General features: G+C 37.0%; 1 protein-coding gene across 6 annotated transcripts in view; it reads right to left on the bottom strand.

Moving 5' to 3' along the window:
* The window catches only part of LOC128891846 (disabled homolog 2-interacting protein), a 412576-nt gene that overhangs the window by 194177 nt on the left and 193448 nt on the right, over nucleotides 1–24951 (bottom strand). For 4 of the 6 annotated variants that reach the window (XM_054151724.1, XM_054151720.1, XM_054151716.1 and 1 more), the window contains 2 exons: nucleotides 14975–15016; nucleotides 6264–6450 (listed from right to left, as the gene is read on the bottom strand). In XM_054151724.1, coding sequence (XP_054007699.1) covers nucleotides 6264–6450; nucleotides 14975–15016 — 229 coding nt within the window. The remainder of the gene's footprint in view (nucleotides 1–6263; nucleotides 6451–14974; nucleotides 15017–24951) is intronic. The other 2 variants (XM_054151725.1, XM_054151719.1) reach the window with 1 other exon arrangement.

Below are 24951 nucleotides of genomic sequence, written 5' to 3' on the forward strand. Positions count from 1 at the left end.
CCGATCCGACAGGCCTGTCAGGACAGGTTGCCTAGTTCAAGGGGCTAATTTTCTGTACGTTTCGTTCATGTGCTCCTGTGCAAAGAGGTGGCATGAGGAATACATAGTATTTATCGAAATTCTGAGGAAATTTTACATTTGAGTATCAGGAGAACATGATACACAAAGAAATGGCATAACTTTTAATTAAATATCGATACTTACCTCTTGTATTAGGAGGACGTAATGAGCGAGTAGGTATCATAATTTCTATTTTCTTCTCTATACTTACCTCTTGTGTCAGGAGAACGTAATGGGCGAGTTGGTATCATAATTTCTATTTTCTCCGCGATACTTACCTTTTGTGTCAGGAGAACGAAATGGGCGAGTTGGTATCATAATTTTTATTTTCTTCGCGATACTTACCTCTTGTGTCAGGAGAACGTCGTGTGCGAGTTGGTATCATAATTTTTATTTGTTGCTTGAAACTTACCTTTTGTGTGAGGAGATCATGATGAACGAGGAGGTGGCACGAATCGAATTTGGCTCGAATTTTACTTCTGGTATGATAAGAACATGATATTCGAAGAGCTGGTATTAGTGGTCCGCAGTGGGGATGGTTTCTGTGCATTGATCGTTACAGAAATTTGTGCGTATAAGATTTTACTGTAGTAACAAAAAAATGTTCCGTTATAATTGGGTCTTAGTGCGTCACGAAGCAATGAAGGGGTTTTCTGAGAAAAAAAATGTCCTGTCCGCGGAAAATCATTAAGTATGGTACAGCAGGTAGCGGTTCGCGATCAGTTAGTTTAGTTAGTTAGATTTTGAATCTCTCCAACTCTTGCGTGTTCGCGAAGTCTGTAAATTTTTGAATTGTTGAATTCCTATTGTAGAAGTTGAAAATTTCTTTAAGGATGTTTCTTTTTTTTGTACTTATTTGGAAGAGTGTATTTGTATTTAAAAGATAAGAACTGTAAATGGATTTCCTTGAGACTTCTCCTTGCTCAGACGATCCTTCTGTCGTGTCGAGCCATTCATGGTCGTTCTTTGATTTCCCGTGATAAGTATTCTGTGAGGTTCAATTACAAAAGAACAGAGGAGAACTCGAGGACGGGAGTTACGCAACCCAAGAACAACGTTCGTGTCATCAATCGCGAAGATGGGCTCGCGGAGCCCGACGATGCATTCACGTGGGTGGAAAAGGCGCGTGCATTTACGCGTACATCACGGACGCGCCTCGAATCAACATGGTGACAGGCAGCCTAACCGTATAGGCTAGGATGGTTCTTCCGGTGAGGGCATGTCCGGTGCTTCAGACAATGCTTCACCGATGATCGCATCAGGAATATTTTCCCAGCGATTCTCAACTTTTTTTAGTGTAAGCACTCGGGGCGAATCTCTCTCTGACCGAATCAAAATATTCCAACAAAACATTTGTAAGCATAGATAGTGCGTTTTCTTGTGCGTCTCTTATGAAGTGTTGAATCTGAATATTTAATCGGTAAGAGAATTTAGTTGTTCACAGGCAAAAACATAAAGCCAACTGAGAAACTAGCACAACAAGCATTAGATAATCTATACAAATGGTCTTTAACTTCTGGGTTTAAATTTTCAGAGAAAAAAACCTCATATATGATCATAAATAGATCATCATACCCGGGAATCAAACCTTCACTTTATTTAAACAATCGACAAATAAATATGGAATTACAACAGAAAATACTAGGATTAATCTTCGATACAAAAGACACTAGCATCAAAGTCATGAGGAGCAAATTCTGAAATGATATTAAGAACATATAAAGCAATCGTAAGACCCGTACTTGATTATGGTGCTCCAATATATGGTTCAGCACTTAAAAGATTACTAAAAATCTTAGATCTAATACAAACAACTTCACTCAGATTATCCCTAGGAGCATTCAAAACATCTCCCAATTCGAGTGTTATTGCAGAAATTGGCGAACGTAGAGTTCAAACTTTTTAATAATATGCAGACATTTCTCAACAATAGAAACGAATTTCTCAAACTAATAGATGTATTAACGTAATTGAATTGTAGATATTAACGTGGTTACTAATAACCATGTAGTTGATGTGACCTTAAACAAAGTTAAAAAAAAAAAACAAGAGAGAGAGAGAGAGAGAGAGAGAGAGAGAGAGAGAGAGAGAGAGAGAGAGAAAGAAAGAGAGAATTTAGTCTTTGACTGTCCTATCTCTGGACTTTTTTTTGAATATATTTCGGAATTGTTTAGAAATATTAGTTGTTTCTTGACCATAAATAAACTCGAAAAAGGAACAAAATGCGATTTTTACCAGTAAACAAACATCTACCCAACGGTGTTGCACGCAACGAGACTTCGACCAAGCTTTTTCAAATTTAAATGACTATCATCGAATGCGTGTGTGCCTTCTGGTCGATCACCAAAGTTGTACAGAAACGCCGCACTCACACGTGTATCCGGTTCGCAATCTCCACGTGGTATTACGTTTAAATTAATAATCCCCGTTGCGTCGCGTGATTGCCGTCACTCGGAAACACGTCCGTTACACGCGTGTTATTACGGGCCGCGTGCAATTTCAATAATAATTATAATCACGCCAGGTTGCACGGCTGGAGACGAAAAGAAAAACACCTCGACGACGAAGAAACTTTCTACCCTTGTGGATGCTTTCGCCCTGTTCGGTTCAAGCTACTTACTGAATCGTGAATCATCGAGATTAATAGTCAAATAAATTCTTTGTACACGTTTTACGATGTGGATGATTTAATAGCACACATCACAGGTTGCTAGTAATTATTACATATAAGTTAGTATGGTTGTTTTAGATACAATAATAAGAGATTTCGTTGAAATTATAAATAGATATCTTTAATGAAATTGCACGTAAGGATATTCTAGATTCTAAGTAGAACTAATTGTGTATAATAAAACTGTCGTTGATAAAAGTATTTATATATGATTAAGTTGTTCAGAATAAAAACAATTCTATACCATCAAATTGTAAATAACAGAAATGATTATACCCCATGAAATTTTAAACAATAAATATAAAATTATAAAGTGTGAGGATAAACGTCTATATTGTATAACTGCAAATAATAAAATTATAAAATTATAAAAACTAAAAATAACTGTGCAGAATATAATTGTTAAGGAGAAAAATAATTTTACCCAGTAAAATTGAAAATAATCAAAATAATTGTACCGAATAAAACTATAAGTAATAAAATTCAATATAACAAAACCATAAATTATAAAAATAAATGTATCGGATAATATTGGCTATAATAAAAACAATTACATGAAGTGAAATTGTAAATAATAAATATAGCTCCATAAGATAAAACTGTAGATAATAGAATAAGAAATGAAATTTTGTGTTATCAGGAAACATACATCCCACATATCTCTATGGCGGCGTTGGAACTACGCCGTGCTCGACATGTAAATGCATCCTTGCAGACGCGCAATAACGGGTATGGTAGCAGCATGTTCAACGGAAATTGGGGACAAAGAAGATTGTCTGAAACCTGAAGAAAATTGGAAAGAATTCGAGCGATATTGCCACTCGTACGATCATGGGAATTGATCTTTGCGCTTAGTGGAGACCGTTTCTCGAGGCGACAAAGCGACCCTCGAGCTGGCGAACAGGAACCTCGAGGATTCGCTGTTGATTGAAACCTTCTTCCTCTTTCTCATGGTGTGGCAATGGAATCGACCAAGTGTTTCGAGCGAATTCACGCGCAATTCGTCGGTTTCGCTAATCATTCTGCGATCCTGGGATTCGCCATTGAGAAGGTGAGAAACTTTCACGGTAAACGACGATTCCAATCGTTGAGAAAGGATTCTCAATTCGTTGGTAACTAAGGTGAATTGTCCTTGGTGGCTTAGGTGAATTTTAGCAATAACACGGGTACGAAGCTCCCACAAGCTGAACACATTAAAAGAGGGAAAAATATTTTGCAAAAAAAAACTCAACAATTTTTGGTTCCCTAAAACAAAGTGCAGCGTACTTTTTCCAATTGAATACAAAAATACTTCACACTAAATTCAAGAATACATGAAACAATTGTAAATTATTTATTGTATATAAGAACTGTACACAGACGTTTGAAAACGGTCGCGGTGGGTTTAGTGTTAAACAACTAAAACTATTGTATTGGTAGTCGATATAATAGTTGTTCTGCAACCTGTGTTCGAACTACATCACCAACTGGAGCGAAGACCTATCGTATCAACCATCGGTTTAGCAGATTTCTGCATTGCAGACTGCACATGCGTTGATAATGTAGGCATAATCAACTTACCAGTTACCGTTAGTGCAGAGCATCAAGAAATTTCCATCTCAAGTAAATAGTACTTATCATCAAAAATCATCTTGATTTCGATTTCGCATTCCTGTCTGAATACACGTCACATTTAAATCATTGTAAATAGAACGCACAGCCATAAAATAATCCCTATAATTGAAATACTCAAAGTAGCTTCGTCGAGAACCTTTATTACCACCGGAGCAGTTACCATCGATCGATACTCTTCGCAACCAAGATATTCCAAGACCGAAACCCTTATCACAGAATCAAACCACCTGGCACGCGCGTTTACAAATCGGTTTAGCGAAACTCTCATAAAGCGTCGCCAAAAATTTGTTCTTCAATCTGCTCGATTCTGGCGCCATACAGCACTAATTACCGCTTATTAAGAATTTAACAGGAACTCCGGCGCGGATGGAAATGATTTCTTTGCCACCTGCTGTTCGACGCTCTTTAAACAAGGGACCCACGTGCCCTCGGGGAATTGCACCTCTCAAACAATGTCTGCTCGTTACGAACATAGCCGGCGGTATTTGCCAGCGGCGACTGTTTCAACGACAATTCAAACAAAGCGCAATTAATACCGGGTGGTCCGATTCTCTGGGCATTAGCCGCGAGATAAAGTAGGAGATGCGCGCGATTTGCGCTCCGACAAATCGGCTATTTCCGTGTTCTCATTATGCATCGTGGAATGTGAACACATTTCTGGCGTGCGCCTCCGTTACCAACAGGAACCATTAAGTTTGCAGGGATCGTGTTGGTGGTCCAAGAAATAGCATCGGGATATTATGTCGAGGGAAATATTGGGCTCATTCTGTTCGAAAAGCTTTAGAATAAGTTGAATAAAATGCTAGTTATTTGTTTATTCAACAACAGCCAGAGATGGGGAAAACCCTAGGCTTCGAATAAATCTGAAGTTTGCCGATGTGTTTGTCTCGTTTCCTTCTTTGGAAAATGTTCAAAAAAGGAAACGAGACAAACATATCGACAAACCTCAGATTTATTCGAACCCTAGGGTTTTGCCCATCTTTGGCAATATAGACGGAGAGCTGGCTACGAAAATCACGAATGATAAGGTGCAGTGAAAATTTGTATCTCAAAACACTCCTTACTAGATGACAAAGCCCATAGCGCTGCAGCCAGAAGGCGCTCCCAGGGCTGAAAGCGTAGGCGGGCGGTCAAACACGTTCATTTTTAATCAAAATGAAATCTTTGAGTGCAGTCCTGAAAAGATTAAAAAAAAAAAAGCCCCGGGAGCGCCTTCTGGCTGCAGCGCTATGGGCTTTGTCATCTAGTAAGGAGTGTTTTTAGATACAAATTTTCACTGCACCCTATCATTCGTGATTTTCGTAGCCAGCTCTTAGGCTAATAGCTATGTGGTTAGATTAATTTTCGTAATAGTCGCTATGCTTATTTAAAAACAACTTCGTGATTGAAAAAATGAAGGCTAGTAGAAATTGTAATTAAAATTTAAAGTATAGTCAACAATTTTCATCAATACGTTCTGAATACTCACTAGTTTTAATTCATTAATTATTAAAAACTAATTGACGAAGGGTTCACGGCGATCTACTTCGATGTATCTTTTCTTTGACACGTTGACCATTAAAAATTTAACTAAAAACTGAATCGAGGCGCACTCAGAGGCATCTTTCCAAGTAACACGTCTACCATCTAAAATAGAAAACACCAAACTTGTTCCTAGTACTTGTTAGCCGCGTTCGCCACGCGGATCTATTAAAGTCATCGCAACGGACGGTCCGCTAATTGTGCCGGACAGTGAATGTTCTCCATTCCGCGAACCTACTCGAATCGGCCGATTCCACAGATCGGAGATAGCCAACCTGTTCGTCGCATTTCCCAGCGAGACGATCCTTATAAGCGTCCGCAACGTCGGTGAAACCATTCACCGCGCTTGTCGCTCTTTAAACAAGATTAATCGGTCGTGAATTGCGCGGGTACTCACCTATCGGAGACGCGGTGTTGGCTTCCCTGAGGCTGACCGTTTCTGGTTCAACTGCGGCCTCGTCTTCCTCGATCAGAGGCGGCGGTGGTGCCAGGGGCCGCGATTCGTAACCCCAATGCTGCCGAAAAGCGCGTGCACCGCCGTCCAATCGAACACGTGGCAGCTCGACGAACATCGCATCCCCCAACTGCAAACAAAGTACCACTTGATTATTTGTTATAATTGCGCAACAGGGTAATTTTATCGTAGAAAGGTGAAGGAGGGTGTATTCTGCGATGGAAAGTAGCTTTCGATGGACAAAATTTTTGTTTTTGGCCAGAATACACTTGCACCTGTTTTCTTGGTTAGAATCCTGGATTATTTAACCCTTTGCACTCGAGGCCTTTTTTTCTGGTATCTACCTGCAACTCGAGATGCTTCTTAGTATTTTATTGCCATGAATTCTAAGCTATCTAGATTTGAGAATAAGGTCACCTTTACCTCGCCGACAATTGTTTTATTGACACTTCGAGCTCGAAAGAAATTAAACCTAAGCAAACATTAGGTATTGTAGAATTGCTGCGTGAAATCTAATGGTGGCTGAGAGTCACCTCTCGACTGCAAAGGGTTAAAATCAAATGCATTGGTCTCTTCTTGATAGTTTGTGTGGAAAAGTATGAGGATATAATTATAGGAGCATTTTGGGAGATATTTGGTGTTTCATGGATTTGGAAATTATTTTACTTTCACAAGGGGCGATAATTATTAGAGTACTTTTGGAGATATTTTATACTCTATGGGTTTGGAAATTATTTTACATTAGTAGCTGTTCAAACGTCTCAGTATGAAGGTTTAAGAGGTAACAACACTACGATTTATTTACAAAACGACTCTTTTTTTGCATTTTTCAAAGATACACATTTCAATAATGTTGCATCTCAGGAAGAAATCTCTAGAATTAGAAAACTATGCATCCAATCTATATGATACCAGTCACATTCTCTGCAAGTCTTTATGTCCTATAGTAGCCGTTTCTTAAAAACTGATTTTTCTACCCTCCACCCAACCTCCTAATAAATTAAATATTTACTTAAATATTTCATTTTACTTCGTTTACTTTATTTTTTATGTTTAATTGTAAATGTACGCTGCGATTAGAAAGCTGCCAAACAAAACATCAGTGATTTATTTTCCAGTGCTCATTCGCATCATGCTCATTTTATATATCCAATGATTTACCATTGAAAATAACGAAAACTATCAATTTACGTAACAAGAACATACAGATTTTCATAGAAAAAAACAAGCGCAGGTGTATGCTTCGGGTCAGCAAGTAGATCACACAGGTATCGAACTTTGAATACTAAGAAATTCGCGTTAAAACGGAATTTAAACTGTCGACCATGAACTCACGGCCAGGAGTAACGAGTAATCCGATTTATCGGATCGCAGTGAAATGAATCACTGGAATTATTCGCGCACGCACGCAGAAGACGAGAGTGAAAGGTTGCCAGAAGGGAAGAACGACAGATTGTAGCGCGCGCAACTTCGTACAATGAATTACAAGCGCATTCTTTGATGAATACAGATGAGTCTGGAATGTAATTAAACGTGTCGTTTTAATTGGAAGGTTTTGGATGTGTAAAAGAAGAACGGAAGGGAGTGGAAACGTGAGAGAGGTAATTTAACGTTGGGATAATGAGAATGACGGTTCAAGGCTATCCCGCGTGTGACTGAATTAACTGGTTACGTGTTTAAAAAAGAAGAATTCACCGTAAATATGAATGATTGGTTTTTTTTTTTGAAATGCTAAGTTGGAGAAATTGGAAAGATATTAATTTATTTTTAAAATTATAAAGTTGATGCAAGTGAAAATAGTTGGATAGATGCTAATTTATTCATACAATAACGAAATAAGTTATTTTTCTTCCTGTTTCCATTTTCAAATTCTACAAGAATAAACATAAACGAATTTTAATTACCAAACAAACTTAATAACCTAACTAAACTACACATATTGTGCTAAGTAAAACCATGAAAATAAAAAGCTTTCTGAGTTATCATAAACGATAAAGTACAATGAACTCTCGAATATAAACAAATTAATAATATCAAAAAAGAAGTACAATTGAATTTCTACAGCAACTTCAACTTTATATAAAAATCCCACCAAAACAATGTACAGTGAGGTTTTTTTTTCTTATATCTCAAGGTATGATTACAATTATCCAGCAAGAACATTCGGTAACCTATGATAGTATTGCATTTTATCGCATAGCTGATTCTCAATAGAATTTATCTATTACAATTTAATCATGTTAGGATAATAAATCCCGCAGTGAACAAAATGAGAATTAATTCAGAGTCAAATAATAATCACAATTAAAAATTAAACTATTTTCATCAGATTATTACAATTTTCTCTTAGACTATCAACTACATATTAACAGTCCACGCATTAGGTCGTCTAATCTGCTGCAATGATGTGCAACTATCGATTGTCTGCACGCAGCACAGGTTTATCGACACACGTACAGATGTGCGACACATTCCGAAAATGCAACACGTATCAAAGACGGAACGTTCAGCACGTTCGTGACCGAAATAGAAACGTTAGAAGAACACGGAACGTGTTCGAAAAGCATGCTCGCGTTTGTTAGTCACCGAGAAAACATAATTTCTCATCAAATGGGAAAGACCACGCATAAAGCTGGTTCCGTTACGACACTCACGTAACCCCGAATTACATCCATCTCAGCGAGGCAGGATGACGAGACGAGCGAGCCTAATTAATCGCGTCAGAGTCATTCGATACCATCGAATCGCGAGACCGGTTCTTAGGATCGACGCGATACTAATCGAGAAAACTGGAATCCAGAAAGGCCACGGACACAATCACGAACAGAGATGGGTAAAACTTTGTTTCGTCATTAGGTGAAAGGAGGCAATGTATAATAATTTATTAACAATATTTATTTAAGATTTATTGAATTTAAAGACCTTTAATTAAAACGACATACTGTAATGTTTGTTTGATCACTTAATGGTCCTAAAAAGAAAATGAAATTCATCAAATTGACTGTGTAATATATTTCATTCTAGAATTAAAATCTTTATTTCAATTTTAAAGGTTGAATGTTTAATAAAGAAGACGATTTCATTTAAAGACCTTCCACTTTGAAGAACACATTTGTTTGTTCACAAAAATCATATAAAATTCACCATTTCCACTGCGAAATATTACATTCTTCGAGTTAAAACTATAATTTAAAAATCTACCTTTTTTATTAGGGAAGACGAAGATATATTGAATTTATAGACCTTTCACTTGGGACTCATTTATATTTTGGTTTGTTCATCTTTAATTGCTCACTTAACCATTCAAATTGTAAATCATTTTTAAATCATTCAAAGAAAAAAGGCACGTTTAAATGTTTTTTCTTCGCCTCTAAAATCACGAGGTGTTAATAAAAATCGACAAAATTCACTGTAAAATATTTAATTCAATGATTCAAATTTTAACTTTCATTTCGAAAATTAAATTTTTCTTAAAGGTTTTGTTTTTTTCAACGAAAGCAAATTTATCGAACAAGACTTTCCACTTAAAACACACACACATTTAAATGTTCATTTCTACACCCATAAAGTCGCGAGGTGAAAATGAAATTCATCGAATTCACTGTGAAATATTTCATTCTATAAATAAAATCTTCATTTTTATTTCAAGAATTCAAATCCCTTCCACTTAAAAAACATATATTTTCGTTTCTATGCCGATAAGATGGAAAACGAAATTCACAAAAATCACTGGGAAACGTTTTGTGTCATAATTCAAATTTTGATTCTTATTTCAAGAGCGACGAATTGTTTATCTTTTACTTATTATTTGGGATTTTTGTCAAGATAACAATTTTGCCCATCTCTGGCCACGGACGAAACTGGACAACGACTGGACGGTGCCTGCCGGTTTATCTTAAAATACCGTAAATTGACTCGACGACACGCTGACGTCACTAATTAGAACTCGTTGAACGCGGTGTGCACCATCGCCACGGGGCTTCATGAAATCCGAAGGAATGGAGATTCTCAAAAGTATAACACCTTACTGCAGATACCTCTTTTAAAATAAAGAAACTGTTAATTTTCTTCAAGTGTATCTCCAAATTTATTTTACCACTTCTGTAGTATTCGCGAGGAGTGCTCATTGGCAACATTATTAATTCATGTTTACCAGAGTTCATTAGAATGATTTAGTTATATTCAGTTATATAGTGTCACTATTATTTATATCTCATGCCCAGCTATCCATTATATTATCTAATATTTCAAATTTTATTCCTTTTTTTTTGCATAATCTATGAATTATATTTTGTATGTTTTGTTCTGGTGGTACCATCAATTCGTGTTTCATGGTTGAACACATGAAAGTTCACTCGAGCGACTAACTAATAGAATGATGTGCTAATGGAATGAAATGCTGGGAGCAAATCGCTACAAGTTTTTGTTTAAAATTTATGATTCGAAGATAATTCTAGCCATCTCTGACTCCAGAAAATATTGCGCTTTCAGAACTCCGATTTATTAAGTCGCTACTGCAACGGAAAATAATTTCAAGCGTGATAAGCTGTGGTCTTCTGGTACCGTTCCGAAAGCAATTGTTGTATCCATCTGCAGTACCATGCTGGTTCTCCGGATGCAAAAACTTCGTTCAACCACGTTTGACGTCGTCATCTTCGTTGAATCATCTTTGTTGCTTAAAAAGTGGATTATCGCTCGAACGAGGCAATAGTCGAATGAAACGAGGTATGGAGTTTGTACTACACAATGTGTTAATTATAGTTTTAATTATACATAGAATTGTGGGGTTCGTATCAATAATGGCGCAAAAGCAACACACACAGACTTTGTTGGAATTCGTCGTAAAAATGGATGAAATTAATGATGAAAAAGCACACAAATTGCAATATATATTTTCTTAATTAGCGTTGAACTGGTTATTCGATACTTAATGTATTATTTTATTTAATAATGCTATAATGTAATATTTTCTAGGATACCCCTGTGCTATTTTTGACGAATTGCAATCAAGGTCAAAAATTCCATATGAATGTCTAGCGTTTACACGTAATTCCCACTAAATTTCGACACGGTACACTTCCAATTCCCTAGAAAAAAAAAGAGAAGAAAAAAAATGGTGAAATGCAACCGTCGAACGATTTCATTGCCGTTAATTCGGACAGTTCCATTCAATCGTCAAATTATTCAAATCCAATTATCGTCGAATCGGAATATAAATGAAAAATCCATGAACGAGGAGTGTATCTCGTTTTCCCTGTCCATCTGTTGCACTATTCAAACGACCATGCTGGAAACGGCGAATTTCGCAGAAGTAAATGACGCTTAATTACCGATGGAAATGATAACGAATCGATATTTGTACTAACGATACCCGGCTATAAATTGTAATCGGACATCGAGTATAGTATCAAACAGAATCGATACACATTCGATGCTTTTATAGAAACGTTCCATTCGAAAGTATCGTTGAGTTTACGTACGCACAAAATATGCTTGGATTAGGAACGTTACTAAATTTTTTATTCAAGCATATGTTTTGTTTCTCCTACTGTTATTTTGTTTTATTTTTCAATGAATTTTATATTTTTATTCCTCTTTTTCATATTCTTTTTTTTATTATATTTTCATATTTTTATTCAAGCTTCTTTTAATGTGCTCATCTTACTTTTGATCATTTTTGTTCTTTTCTAAGCCGGTTAAATAATATTGGATATGATGCGCTGGAAAGTACAGTGACACAATCTTCTCTGTCAATTACTGGCAATTATAGAATTCATTTAGATATATTTATTACTAAGTTTCTTTTCCTGTCTTCGCCTTATTCTTAATAATTTTCATAGTTTTTTTTTATAGTAGAAATTTGTATAAGTTTTAGTCTGCCAGTCAACGTGATAATAATAATGATAATACAAAAAAAAAAAAAAAAATAAAAAGAAATCAAATGAAACCTTCAAATTTCCTGTGCCTCTCTTATTTTTGATTATTGTATATTCTGTTCAATTCAGCAAAGTAAAAACCCTCGATGATTGTGATCAATCGCGGTCGAACGAGCGGCGACTGCAGTTGCAGTTACCGCGTTAACTGCAATTATCAAACTGCCGCGAACGAATGCGTCCAATTACATGATCCCGTATTGGCCGCGGACATCGGCCAATGCAACAATCCATGACTCCAGCCAATTAGTATTTGCATTCTTCTCGTACGATTCCCGCCGAGAATACGTGACCCCGTTTGCCTACGGGGTGTTCCATTAACGCAATTACGCCCGACACTAATTCCGTTTCGCGCGCGCAACGTGTATCCCTCCCATTCCGTCTCTGGTCGACGTCGGTTCCTCGCAGTTTCGCCGAACTCGACGAAAATCTCAACGTGAAATCGTCCTTCATTGTCGACGAAATCGTCGCCGGTAATTGCTGAACTACGATTTAATCCTAGGAATACCTGGATCTACCTACCTAGGCACGCGCAGTTTCACTATCTCGCTCGAATCGGCGATCAACGTTTTCCAATTACTGCGTAATTACGGTCTGGTGATTTTTCTTAGAAGTTTGTTAAATAATTGCCGCGTGTCTGCTCGGGATGTCTATTCGTGCCGGGGTTGCTTCTACGATCGCGATTCTTAAATTCCTTTTTTGCAGTTTTATAAGTCTCTATACGTTGGAATGCTATTTATTTAATTACTTGTAAATGTGTGCTATAAAGATCGAAGCACTTCTGGCATGATTCGTTTCCCATTAAATTTTTATTCATAAAATACAAATATAACTGATGTAATAACAATCTATACAGGGTGGCCCTAATTTAAGTGTAAAAACTTTGAAAGCGTGTAGAGCATTGATAAACTAAGAAAAATATGATTGGTATCAAATAAATTTTCTGCTTCAACATTCCGCACAAATGTAAACACTTGATCTTATCTTGTAAATTTTGTTTTAACTGAGAAACCGAATCTACTAGTTATCTTTACCATATTTGGAGTCACTTTACCAAGTTCTTCTTCCATGTAAAAAAGTAATCCTTTTATCTAGAAAATGAGTCTCCCTTGTGGGCTTTGGCACCTTGAAGTTGGCGATATCAAAAATATATTATTTTTAATACGTACACCAACTGCTGTGGATGTAGATTCAAATTTTAATTATAGCGTGTCCAACTCCATATTTAATTAGAAGGAGTTTCAATGTTGTTTTTGAAATACTACCTAACGAAAAAATCGCTCGAAAACTTGAAAATAAAATTACTTAAAATTATATCACTCGAAAGCTAGAACCAAATATTATTAAACTCTGCACACCTCGCCAGCCTCAAGATTCTCATTAAAATGTTAAATTTCATACAGCTCGCGATTTGTACGTTACGTTGAAATTACAGAAAATATTTTATCTCCGTGAATCTCATTTTTGTATGTTTGGATTATAAGTAATAAATATTATTTTACTTTTGTTCCCTTCAAACTTCTTTATTTAGGTTTACACTAACCAAATGTTTAATCTACGTCGTCTCGCGTATTATTATACAATTGTAAGCAAAATTTTAATTTCAAAAATTAAAAAGAGGCAATTTAGAAAACGGATTTGACAAAGTAAACGTTTAGAGCGAAAAAGTTGAGATATGCTGACCGAAAATCTGGAGTTAAATGACGAAATTGGAAGTACAAGAAACAGAGGCGAGTTTTCTAAACAGAGCATTTTGCAAACACTAGGAAATACCGGTGGACTAACAGACACAAAGCGTGATGAGCAGCTGAACGAGCGAACAAACTACGTGCGTGGAAACCAAACAATACGCCAAACGAATGGTGCAGGCTTGCGAAGCAGGATGCGAGGACGTTCCTGGAGAGCCAGGACGAACAATACGGTAAAGACTGCGAATGAAATTTTATTAGGAGGAAAACGCGAGGGGGCCAGAGGGACAAGCGTTGTCTAACCGTCTGGGTTGGTAGTCGATAGAGGAGGGTCGACTCAGACGAAGACATCCTCCTCGCTAATTCAATCCCAGCGAATTCGTCCTTCCTCTTTCGCGGCTCGACGAGCCAAGGAAACTATTAGTCGCGACTCTTTCAACCGTGAATTTGCTAATATCCAAGCAAATACACTGTATGAATTTTTTTTCTTAAGGTGAAAAATAAATAAATAAAAAAAAAATAGTTAAAAAATAAATAAAAATATCTATGAGGAAAGGAAATCCAACGCGTTGCTTCCATGTAGGAAGGTCAACGCGTTGATCGCCGTGTTACCCATATAAATGTGTGACAGTGTTTCTCGTTGAAGAACTAAAAAAAAACTAAATTTGAAAGTTAAATGTTAAATTTAAAAAAGAAAAAAGTAAATATATACAAGCCTCGACGAAATTAAAATTCTTTTAATTGAATTTGACATTTGGAAATTATTATAATCCTACTGAGAAATACTGAGAACGTACAATTTACTAGTCAAGAAACCCATTTGACATTTTAATTGACAAGCAATGCGTTTGCAGCAGACATATTACGTTAAAGTTATTTTCCACTTCTTTCGTATAAACTTTGAAAATAATCACGATAGAAAAATGTGCACGATACGGATAAAAATACATGGCTAATAGGAAGGAACAAAACGAGGAGACGACAGCATGTTAGACAGACATACACAACACTTGAAGACAGAAAGAGCACAAACCTTGTTGTGAGACTTGAACATACAGGCGGTCCCGGCGAACAGCTGCGTCCAAGGAAAGATACAAATTGATTACTAATAGTTTACTTTTGTAGTATAGTATAGAGTTCCAAAAAGATCTAAAGATCCCTTTGGATTAGATGATATTCTATGCTAACGATAAACTAAAATGACCGTTACTTACGGTCACGGTACCTTTCGGAATTGTAAAATACGCTACATTAAAGTGAGACGTCATAAAAGTACGTTAAAATACTTCTACAAATACTAACTGCTTTCGGTTTGTGTTTATTTGAAAACAGTAAAAAGAATTCATTTAAAATTCATCCCTTAAGAGGTTAAATTCATTATGTTTCCTTAAAATCTATAACTAAACCACCTCGTTAATCGACTAAAGTAAGAAATGTTACTATTCTTACTTAATGTCAACGCCGAATCTATAGGTAGACAATTATTAACCGTAAAGTGTGTATTTCTTTTTTTCAAAATGTCTTTCAAGACCTCTCGGTTAAGGTACGCTAAAACCACAATTTCCCCATGGTCCTCCGCATCAGATGAGTTTTCCTATCAAACGAGCGTGACTGGTAACAAAAGCCGTTCCGCTGCTCGTTATAACGCGTACGTACACGTGGTTTCGCGCGGGGGCCGGGAGGAGGGGGAGAGGGGTGAACCAAGCATAATTAATCGGCCGCTGACGAGGATAATTAATGTCCCGAGTCCACGGCGAAATTAATCGAGTGCTCCTCGAAGAGCTCGCGATATTACGATCATCATTATTACCACTACGACCGTGTGTTGTAATTTAAGCGATTTCGATGCGTTCCACGCCTTCGTCGTAATCAGGGGCGAATCTACTATGACACTAATGAAGCCACAACATCGAGCCTTCGCACAAAAGGGGTGCCAAGATCTTCTAATTTTCATTTATTTTTCATTTTGGTATCATTAAGAAACGTAAAAGAAATTTTCTTTGGTGACTGAAGAATGGTATGGTTTATTCAACCAACGTCTTAATTCGTTCCGAATTTTATTTAAGACTTAATGTTCGTATATTTATTGTTAACGGTGAAGATACATTAACTCTTACGTTTGAAGAATTTAATAAAAATGAGTTTCAAGAATATTTCTGTTTCCTTCATTTTCCTTCATTCGTTAATAATATTTGTCGAGCTCAGAGGAAATCGTGAAGCACTTTATTTCAATAATCTTAGATCAACAAATATTTATGTTAAATATATGTATTATATTGAAAACTAGCCTACAATCAATGGAATAAATGTCATTTGTCCAAGATCGATGATTAATGTTTGAATTCACGTGAAATCAATTCTACTTAAAAAAATGAGAATACTGCTAGATTTTGAACCCTAAAATTCTGAAACAAAGATCACTTCAAGCCAGCAGATCCAAAAACTAGTGAGGTAACTTTATGACGGAAATATGGTCTGAAAAATCGAAAGGAAAGAGAACGTTACAGTGTCCTCGCGTAGAATTGTTACTAATTTCTTTTCTATATCAATTGAATTTACAATTTGCTTATGACACTCTTTGAAAATCTAAAGTTCTTCGATGAAATCATTCCTAGCATGTGCCACTTTATCAGACACCTGGTCTCGGTCTATTGCTCGAGAGCAATAGGGTTTGCTCGCCGTTCGAGTTTCAATCTTTCGACTCGACTCGACCTTTGGGAACGTGTCTTTCCGACCAACGCTACCTGATTCGATCCACACGATCAACTCGCCTCGATTCGATCTGATTACATCCGTAAGCTGCACACGTATGATCCACCGACGATAATCGATCTGTCAGTGACGCTAGAATCGATTCGCGTCCCGGAAGTCTGCCGACGATAATGGAGCACGTAACCACTCTCTTTTCCTCCGCATTACTCTTCCTCGTTCGATGCTGGTCGGGAAGTATCTCGCGAATGTGATCTAGTTTTCTCCTTGCTTACAACGATAGCTTATATCAAACAGCCGCTTAACGGTTTTGATACTTCAAATCGTCTGAATTCAATGTAAGCTGCTCGAGCACTAACTTTCTTATTGTTGCTCGAAACCAGCTCTAATGGAAGATTAATATTCTTTTTAGTAGATTAATTTAATGATAGTTTTTGACATTTTTTGGGGCCAATGAATATTTGTTAAACATACGCATCTTTGAAAATCGAGGGTGAAGGAGCAAGTAAGTTTATAAATATAGCACTGATTCTATATTTATAATTATCGTTGAAAATTGTGGTAAAAATATTGGTAATTATTGACTTATTTATTATTTTAAAAGGGATAAGGAATTTACTTTTTATAATTTCATTGGACAACTTTTTAATTTGCTATGAATTTATATAAATACATTATCAATACAATATTTATGAAAAATTAACGTACTTTTTGGATTGATAGAATTAATCATTTAATGTTATATTTGAAATTAGGTACTTGTTAAACGTGTTACTGTATCTTTAAAAATAGAACATAAAGATGTATTGTAGATGAATGTAAAAGAGTGTTACGACTATGTTATATCTATATTGATAAAATCATATTTTTACTAAACTTATTAAACAGTGAATCATTTCATCGAATAACTACATAAACAATTTCTTCCCAAACTAACAAATAATGAATCACCATCGAACACACTAAATGTTTCCTGTACGACACATTTCTCCTTCAAAGATTAATAAATAACAAAGTCACTTCCCCATAGTAATTGTTATGAGCACAGCCTGTATGGAAAACAGGATATACGATTCAGGAAACAATTTGCTACAAAACACTATGTTTGGTATCGGTTGCTTTGTTGCTCGAAGCAACGCATGATCTACAATACATTATACTTCCTCGTAACATTCTGCAGTCCAAAGTAGCATACGCGTTTAACGTCTCGTCGTGTAATCTCGCCGTTCAACGTTGAAGCGACACTTTACATGGAAATCTGCAATCTCGTCGCGCGATATCAAAGCGTAACACGGATGTTATACGCATCGGTTCGCCATCATCCGTAGACCGTCGATTTTTCTACAAAGCATCAAAGGACGCCTCGATCAAATTGCACAATATGCGGACGTACTTGGGAATGGATACGCGTAATAGAGGATGAAGTCGCGTGCATACTTCCAGGGAAATACAGGAAACGAAAGGAGACACGACGACATGATCGTTATTCGATACTGTGAGAATTTTTTTTCTTTTATCGTCTACAATTTATATCCGAGGACAAATATTTTACTTTAGTAATGATCTAGAAATTAACCCTTTGCACTCGAGAGGTGACTCTCAGTCACCATTAGATTTCACGCAGCAAATCTACAATACCTAATGTTTCTTTAGGTTTAATTTCTTTGGAGTTCGTAGTCGTCCTGGAGTTCTGAATCTCGAAATAAATATCAAATGGCAATTCCAACGCCAAATCTCAACAACGATCTCGAAATTCATTGCATAACAATCGTTCTAATCGTAGAAAAATTGCTTCAAGCAAATAAGTCTTATATTTTCTATTTCAAGCTTGGCAAAAGCGAATTCATTTTTCATTTGTTAGTTTCAGTTTGTTACAATTATTAACCAAGAATTAATTAATTTCTCGAAAAAGATGAAATAAATGTCGAACCATTTCGATAGTACTATCGAATAATTACGAGTACCATTAACGAAACAAGGTGTATCGTTTCTCCTCGGTTGAAACGAATTGCTCGGACCTAAACGTTACAAGGGTAAAGTGCTCGTTTTGGAAAAGCGACCATGGGAGCAATTGTGGTTTACAGTTATGGGCGAGCCCTCGCAGGGTTGTTGAGCAGTTAGGGTCGTGGGTGTAATTCCCAGAAACAGAACAGGCTATGAAATAGTCACACGTCTAGCCAATCTGTTTTCTGAAGCCTGAATTGCGTACATTTTTCGGATGCTGCTGAGAGTTTCTCTTTGTGATATCTGTATCAACGAGTGCATTGTTCGAATCCATTTTTTATTTGAATTTGTATCACCTATTTTTAGAATATATTGTTTGCATTTTATGTAGAGAAGGAGTAAATGATAAAAATTGCAAGAGAATCCATTATTTATAAAACAGAATTTTTATCTAGGATTACTTAGTGTGAAGAATTTTATACAATTGGTACAATTATTGATCATTTCAATACAATTGAATTGTGAAAAAATAGTTCATCAACGCAATGTAATAATAACACCTATCACGATATTTTTGATTTCTTCTTCTGCTCATTACGTGTGCTAATAATAATTGAATCGAAGTATAATTCGGATTTCTCGTAAGATATGTTTCAACTATTGAAGATGAAGAAAAAAGTTGATGACTTCAATGCATAATTACAATTAAGAATCTCTATAAAACTTACAAATTGAAGAATTTAACGAATATCGAAAATTTAATAATTCCGGTGAAAATGAAACATTGAAGAATTTTAATAGAAATTAAAAAGCGAAGAACTTTAATAAAAATTTAAAATGAAGAATTTTGATAAAAATTTGGCGAAAATATTACATACAAACTTCCGATGAAAATTTTAATCGAAGAATTCTGATATGAAAATATCGAGTGAAAAATCCGATGGAAACTATCGATTAAAAATTCTGACAACGAATAAAATATGCAAGATTCGTATGTAAATTTTAAACAACAAATTCCGTGGAAAATTTGTGATGCAAAAAACATTAAAAATTCTATGAACAAAGATTAATCAGAGTGTACCAAATAATGCTTGTTCATCGAGCGCCAAATATTGGTCCCTCCAATTTTATACCTACGTCTCTCCATTAATGTTGTTAGATTCATGGGAAAAATTAAATAGAGTTGTAATAGATAATAATCTTTATTATGCAGCGGAAGAAGAGATAGATGCGCCGTACTCACGAAGAATACGGGAGCTAGATCGACAGGTATATCGAGGTGTCATACAGCGCCACACTCGGTGATCTACGTATTAATATATCTATACATATATCACATACGTATACGGATCTCAACAAATTTAAATACATCTCCCCTATGCGATATATTTTAGCCAGATGAGTATTCTAACCATCTCTGGTGTCTTGAGCCAGACGAATGGAAGATGAATTTTTTTCGAAGATGCTTGAGAAAGACTGTATCGAGTCTTGAGCACTATGTATCTACATATATCTTGTTTGGTGGCGCGCTCGCGAACAAAGTGAAACTTCCTACCGAGGCGTTTTACGTGTTTACGGAAAGCTTTCCAGCTAGGCGTGGACAGGTTCATTGAAAAGAGAGCTTTCGAGAGCGATACGAAGGTAGGAGGAGGAAAGGGAGGCGCGCAGCATGAATTTCTAACGAGGGACCACTCGAGCACTTCCTCTGGGAGACGGAGCAACTGGTGAATTTCTTGGTCGTGCCGCTTCCCAAATGAAGCCAATAACCCCACGATTGTATCGGATTATACGATAAGGGCATAACTGCAATAGGAAATCTCCGAGACGAGGCTGTCTGCGCATAAATTTTTGCCCCATTTCCTCCAAGTTTACCAATTCTGCTGAATCACCCTACAGAATTGTTATAATACTACAATTATTGAAGACAATGCACGCCTGTTAAACTTACCGTATTCTTGAAATTAAAGGGAAAGAAACGAATAAATTCATCCATATAACCGGCTTTAATCACTCTTTAGTAATTGACGTTGAAAATTGTGACATTAGTGATTATTGAGCTATGTATTATTTTAAAAAGATTTAAGAATTCGTTACATAAATGACGCCAAGACGCAATATTTAATCTGTACTAGTCCGTGTTTAACCTTCCCCTCCCTCCTCCCTCTTGAAACATACTCTACATCTGAAAGTTAATTAAGTATTCTGAATAAATCATTAATTCTACCTATCTAAAATTCTATTAATCATTGAACCGATGAAAACATAAAATAAAATTTCTCCGTTTCTATCTATATCTACTCAAACGATTGAAATACTATCAATGAATATACACTTTAGGAAATAAACTTTAGCGAACTGCGGGAGAATGTAATCTCCACTCTTCGAACAAAAATAAAAGGGAAAAGCCATTAATGGACAAGCTTTCATAAATAATCGGCTTACACGAAAGCGTTATTTGCCCGCGACCCTAATACTAGCAACGCATTTTCAAGCCACAGACCACGGACTGTTTCCATTTTGCAAACAACATCTGCCAGGTTTGCGCCCGCGCAAGGCGGAAGAGAGAGCTTATCAAAAATGATAATGGACCAGTCGTTCCATTGACTCGATAATGCGTTGCCTGTTTATTTTTACCCTTCTCAGCGCCGGTTGTCGTAGCAGCCCCATATAAATGCACCCTTTGCTCCCGCTATCTCCGTATAACCAGAACCCCTCATCTTCCCAGCCCCGCAGAATGCCATGACCTTCTGAACTCCCACAATCGCCCACGAGTTTGGCTGTTAAGCTTCGCTTCGATGCTACATCCCGCTGGATACGCGGCTGGGATTAAGCTCTGCGAGATCGTTTCGTCGATGAAACGGCCCCGCAGGGGGAGGGGAGGGGAGGGGAGGATCGAATATATTGGACGGTGGCTAGCAATTTCTCCAACGGTTTGATTTATGTGAACGTGGGCGTATTAGCATTCGCCCAATCTTGAGAGAAATATTTCCTGTTACATTAAGCGGCAATAAAAAACTGTATTCCTTGATTACAGCGTCCACGTTCGTTGTTACAAACGTGTCTTAAGGTAGCACGATATCGCAACTGACTTAACACCAGAGGTATTTTCAGAAATTCTTTATCAACGAAAATGTAGAATAGATTGTTTTCAAGTTTTCGTCATGTTGTATTAGGCATTCAAGTAAACAAACATTTCAACATTGGTTTCAACATTCGTCTAGTCGTGTAACACGAGGATGAATTAATAATATGAAGTTCCTTGAGATTTTATGTTATACTTGGTTGTGTTATAGTGGTAAAAATATTACATAATATTACATAATTTAATGGATTCTAGTTGCACAAAATTGTTAAGCGTGTCTGTTTTGTGTGTAATTTTATCGTGTTGCTTGAAGTTATTTTTGCCTCGTGGCATAATTTAAGAATGACTTTGATTTTTTAAATATAAGAAGAAAATTTTAATGTATTACTTATCATATTTTTCATTCTATTGCGTTTAATGTGTTGCTATAATAATTTTTTGTATAAAACGCTATTCTATTTAGAATTGTAACACACATAATAAATGACAATTACAGTTAATATTTGAAACGACCTCTAATAACGATTACACAATACTCCAAAGATGTATCAAGTTGAAGTATATTACAAATATAAGAAGCAACATATGTACAAATAAGTAACCTATAAATTTTATTATATCCGCTATTGCTTCAAACGTACTAGAATAAAATTCCATCGTGTTCTTTCAATGCTAGACTAGTACGAGACTTCTGTAGAGGTATTTGTACAAATAAGAGTTTAAATTACTTTGTCTCCATTCCTCGGTGAGACACTATCGCAAGAAATTAGCTATACACATACATACAAATTCATGTATCGCAACCATTCCATGCATAATGCATATCCTCCCTCACATTTCCTTTCACTGTCTGTTCTAGAATTGTCCTCCAGAACATGCAGACGATACAGTTCGCAGTGTATCTTCCAAACAAACACGGCAAAGTTACGTTTGCAAGTATGCAATTAAGTTTCGTGGTTGCACCGCAACGTTGTATGGATCTCGAAATCCTCAAGGAATAGAGGTTCTACACGAGAAATTAGCAAAAGCAATAAAAACCTATAAATGTTAATCTAGAATAATAATAAAAATAATAGAAATTTATAAACGATGACATAGAATAGTAATACAAGCCTATTATTGATGATATAGAATGGTAATAAAAATACTAAAAACCAAACCAATTATAAATCTTTATCAAAATTATTTTATTACAAACATTAGAATGGAAAATGTACATTCACTTGATAATTATTGAATCTAAATGTTTAAAGTTAATAAATGTAACAAACTATGAAAAACACTAATAAGTATGTCTCAAGCTGTGCCAAAAAGATTTCTTTGAACGCATACATTCGTTCATAGTACTCGGAGTTAAAAATGGCACATTTTTGATTGTAATTAAAAAGACGGTGCAAAGATAACAAACCATACGAGAAACCACCGCTGAACGCCTCCAAACGACACATTCGTTTCCCTACCCCTTCAGCTCTAATTTCTCTCACCTTTCATCACAAAATAAATAATCTCGGTGGCCAGTTCAGTGGCACGAAACGCCAAGTAAGAAAATTCGGACGACTCGCAAACACGTTCATCGAGTTCCCCAAACATTGACTCTGCCACCGTTCGAGTCTAACGAAATTCACAAATCCACCGAGTAGCGTCATTCCACGGTTCACGAGAGTGATTCGAGTGGCGAAAGGGGTTGAAAGATTCGTGAAAAGGCAGAGCCGATTTATCCGTGGCAGAGTTTAGGTCCTTCGTTCCTGAATCCTCGCGGGATTTCTTTCACGACGAGGCGGAAGGATCCTATCTCTGGCACCTTCGAGCCGCCCGGTAAGAAGTGGAAAAAGGGGTGGAAGGAGCTTTGCGCTCGCGTGTCCGCCAGGAAATGCGTTCTACAGCCAGGGTCTTGTAAGCTCGTCTACACCTTCAGAAAAAAGGGGATATCGAACGGCGGGGGCGGGTGTGAGGGTCGACAGGGAAGCAGATGAACAGGCACTTTCGCCCTCCTTGGCCAAGATAGACGAGCTGGATCGACTGGTCCAGCTGAACCTCGAGCCAGGGATAGGCGAAATCCTTATCTGGAGAAAATTTTCGAGAAATGCGCGTCAGGACAAGTTTGTTTCTTAATAAACGATGCGGAGATTCATTAGAGACGAAGAAATCTGTTCATTCGTTAAGGGGGTATTTTTTTCTGGGTCAAAAACATACATTTTTTTTTATTGATATTCATACTGCTTAAGTTCTTTGAAATGTTTCTTTCCAATTATATTTAGAGAGTCTCTGAGTAGTTGAGGTCATTTAAGTGATTGTACTTTTTCTCTTAAACCTAGTTTGTATAGCGTCTGTGTGCTTACATTACTTTAATGAAATGAAATGAAATCCAATCCAACGATCCAACAAAAATGATCGACGTGCCTAAAAATAACTGGTAACAAAGAAAATATTCCATGTAAAGTCATGCACGTAGCCGATTCGAAAGATCGAAACGCCTCGAAACATAGTAATATCCGTTTCTCCGTCATCAGACACGCCGGTGAGCTAATTCAAAACTAGATCGAATCGCGCGTCGCGGGTGTCGCGACTATCGCGTCCGCCGAATCGGAGGTCCGATATCGCGGTCAGGCGATCTGTTTAAAACGCGGGTCTCCATTAAATTGCCCGTCAAAGATCCAGGCGATACCTCCTTAACCGTACCGGCAAAGAGAAGTCGGGGACTTGCATCCAACGCAGATGCGAGATGCGCAGATGAATCAAAGGGACTCGAGGGCAAAGACAGATAGGGAGCGAAACTACGTGGAGCGCGAACCGAGAAAGAGGGAACGAAAAGGATAGATTTAATCGCAACAACCCTATTCCTCTCACGTTCATGGAAGGGAGACGGCTCGTAAAGCGAGACGAGCGAGAAATAAAGCGAGAGAAACGAGGAGACAGGAGAGAAAAATAAAGAGGGGAAACAAGGGAAGAAGGCGGGATACAATTTAATACAGAGACCCATTCGTTCAACCCGGGGGAAGGATTTCGTGGAGAAGGTTGGATTTTTTTACTCGCGTGCCGTTTGTCTTGTACGTGACGAGTATGAACGCATCGAATTCAAAAGAATTCAGAGCCGGAAAGGAAGCGCGCACGGATCGCGCGAGGAGAAATACAGGGTGTCCCAAAAGTCGGGGAGGAGCCGGAAATGGGGGGTAGCTGAGACGATTCTGAACAACAATTTCCTTTGGAAAAATGTCGGATGGGGCTTCGTTAAGGAGATATTAAGAGAAAACCCCGACCAATCAGAGCGCGCGTAG

Source organism: Hylaeus anthracinus, unplaced genomic scaffold (genome assembly GCF_026225885.1).
Source record: "Hylaeus anthracinus isolate JK02 unplaced genomic scaffold, UHH_iyHylAnth1.0_haploid 12002, whole genome shotgun sequence".
In the NCBI taxonomy this organism is placed as follows: domain Eukaryota; kingdom Metazoa; phylum Arthropoda; class Insecta; order Hymenoptera; family Colletidae; genus Hylaeus; species Hylaeus anthracinus.